General features: G+C 41.7%; 1 protein-coding gene across 1 annotated transcript; it reads left to right on the top strand.

Annotated features, from left to right (window-relative positions):
• Positions 1-810: 810 nt before the first annotated feature.
• il17a/f2 (interleukin 17a/f2) lies at positions 811-1,889 on the top strand (the record flags this gene model as incomplete). Its single annotated transcript, XM_079160261.1, has 3 exons — positions 811-843; positions 1,375-1,553; positions 1,667-1,889. The coding sequence occupies 3 exons, from the start codon at positions 811-813 to the stop codon at positions 1,887-1,889; spliced, it is 435 nt and encodes a 144-aa protein (XP_079016387.1).
• Between the last annotated feature and the right edge of the window lie 914 nt (positions 1,890-2,803).

The raw sequence follows: 2,803 nt of genomic DNA, 5'->3' as shown, positions 1-2,803 counted from the left end.
TGAAAGAAACGGTGCTTTTCTTTGAGAAATAAGGACATTTCTAAGTGACCCCAAACTTTTGAACGGTAGTGTGTATATATATATATATATATATATATATATATATATATATACATATATATTTCTGTATTAAAGGCGTCCCTCCCTTCAGCCCTACAGTGTAGTTCTCCACCCGTCCACCAGATGTCCTCGGCCTGTCCCTCATGAGGCCTCGTGTGCAGCTTTGATCTCTTCTGAAACAGTTCTGGTGGAAATCGTTCTTTTTTCTCCGTGACGGTTTCTTCTCTCTCACTTTTTAAGCTTTTGTATTTTTTATACGTTTCCACTAAATCCCTGAACTCCTTCCCTCCGCGTCTCACGAACCGGAACGACCTCCGACTTTCACGTCAACGCGTCCGAGACTTCGGTTCGTGAGCAGAAACCTGCGGAGATAACGACGTGTTAGCATGCTAACATGCTAATCTAAGCTGCACACATTAAAGCTGCTGAACATCAACGTGTGACTGTAGACCTTCAGTGTTCAGAGTTAAAGAGAAGAACAGAACTAACGTCGTTCTTTAAGTCTCCTTTAAGGCCTTTAATCCTCAAACTCTGTTTCTTCATTGTTCAATCAGACGAACGTGTTCGGCTGAATGTTACTGATCGTTCGACGTGTTTAAATGTCAAATCTCTGGAAACTTTGAGGTCGTTTCTGTCAGATGTTATCAGCGTCCGTCTCTCTTTCATCTCCGGCTCACAGATGGAAGTCAGAGATAAGAATCTCCATAAGAGCAGCGACGTGTCGACACTCCAGACCAGAACCTGAAGAACATGGAGCTGAGACGCAGCCGCGGCGCTCTGCTGGTGAGCACCAACTTTATTAACAACGCCGACCGTTAACGCTGACCTGAGACACAATCAGTCTGATTATCAGCTGATCAAATGTGATTTAACTGAATGAATGTTTTTACAAGCTCATTGTTTGGCTGAGGATTGTGTACGTATGTATGTGTGTACACATGTATGTACACATATATATGTGTACATACATGTGTATGTGTATATGTGCGTAAGAAAGTTGAGATATTTAGGATAAAATCAGAGTAAATTCAAAGTATAACAGTAAACTCTGTTAGATTTGTATGTTTTAATGTTGGATTCTTTTTGTTGATGCATTTAAACATAGAAGCTCATTTTACTCAGTTTATTGAATCACAATGTTGTAAAGTAACTAAAGCTGACAGAAGTCGAAGTTTAAAGTAAAGAACAATCTTACTTCACGCCGCTGAAATGTAAAACTTTATTTGTAATTTCTTAAATTAAACACAGAAGCATGTGACATCCTCCAGAAGAGAGCTTGAGTTCATTTAAAGTCGTCTTCTCTCCCGTCCACAGGTGTGTTGCAGTGTATTGTGGGTCGTCGCCTCCTGCTCCAGGGTGAAGACTCCTCCCTCCGCTCCTCCTCGCTGCGATGCCACGTTGGCGTTCTCCTCCGAGCTCTCCTCCCAGGTCTCCTCCTCGTCTGAAGGAAACGGGAACATCCACCTCCGCTCTCTGTCTCCGTGGAGCTGGAGGTCAGTCTGAGGACTCCGAGTCACAAACACAGAAACAAATCTTTCTTTGATGCTGAAGACGAGTTTAACATGTGAAACACTCGATCAAATGATCTAAATGTGTGTTTGTTCAGGTCGTCCACGGTGCTGAACCGGATCCCCTCCGTCCTCTGGGAGGCCGAGTGCAGCAGCAGCCTCTGTTCCGGTCCCGACGGCGGACAAGACCTGAACTCGGTCCCCATCTACCAGAACGTGCTGGTCCTGAACCGGCAGGACCGAGGACGCTGCTTCGTGGCGTCGTACCGCTCCGTGGCCGTCGGCTGCACCTGCGTCTGGGCCAAGACCGGCAAGGACTGAACCCGAACCACCTGGACCTCCACAGACCTGGACCTGAACCACCTGGACCTCCACAGACCTGGACCTGAACCACCTGGACCTCCACAGACCTGGACCTGAAGCACCGTTCAGTTTCCTGTTGTTGTTGTTGATTGTTTCTCTTCACCAATAAAAAGATGGAACAGAACACGTGATGACATCATTCCTACTTTACTTGAATAATAAAATGAATCAAAGAAATCAAATATAATTAAAGCTGCAAGCAGCGATGTACGGGCCCTCGCATCCTCCCGCACGTCGGGGGTACTGGCGGGATGCCGGCAGAAGCGGCCATAAATATCTGCGACCATCAGACAGCGAGCCCACAAGTTAGACTTATCTTTAATGATTGGACTGTGTGACACTGGAAATTATGTAGTGCAAATATTTCACCAGTTCCTGTATCCACTATGTGGCGCTAGAGAACACGCGCAAACATGCATTATGTTGCTCTACATCAAGTATAGACCACATCGTGTAAATCCAATTCAGTGTGTCACATAACGACACACGACATAACAAAAAAAGTAAAGTAACTAAAAAAGTAACTTTAAAAGTAAAGTAACTAAAAAAGTAACTTTAAAAGTAAAGTAACTTTAAAAGTAACTAAAAAAGTAAAGTAACTAAAAAAGTAACTTTAAAAGTAAAGTAACTAAAAAAGTAACTTTAAAAGTAAAGTAACTTTAAAAGTAACTAAAAAAGTAAAGTAACTAAAAAAGCAACTTTAAAAGTAAAGTAACTTTAAAAGTAACTAAAAAAGTAAAGTAACTAAAAAAGTAACTTTAAAAGTAAAGTAACTAAAAAAGTAACTTTAAAAGTAAAGTAACTTTAAAAGTAACTAAAAAAGTAAAGTAACTAAAAAAGTAACTTTAAAAGTAAAGTAACTAAAAAAGTAA

Source organism: Pholis gunnellus (genome assembly GCF_910591455.1).
Source record: "Pholis gunnellus genome assembly, chromosome: 1".
Classification (NCBI taxonomy): Eukaryota; Metazoa; Chordata; class Actinopteri; order Perciformes; family Pholidae; genus Pholis; species Pholis gunnellus.
The sequence above is the reverse complement of the archived record's forward strand: the minus strand, read 5'-3'. Positions and strand labels throughout refer to the sequence as shown.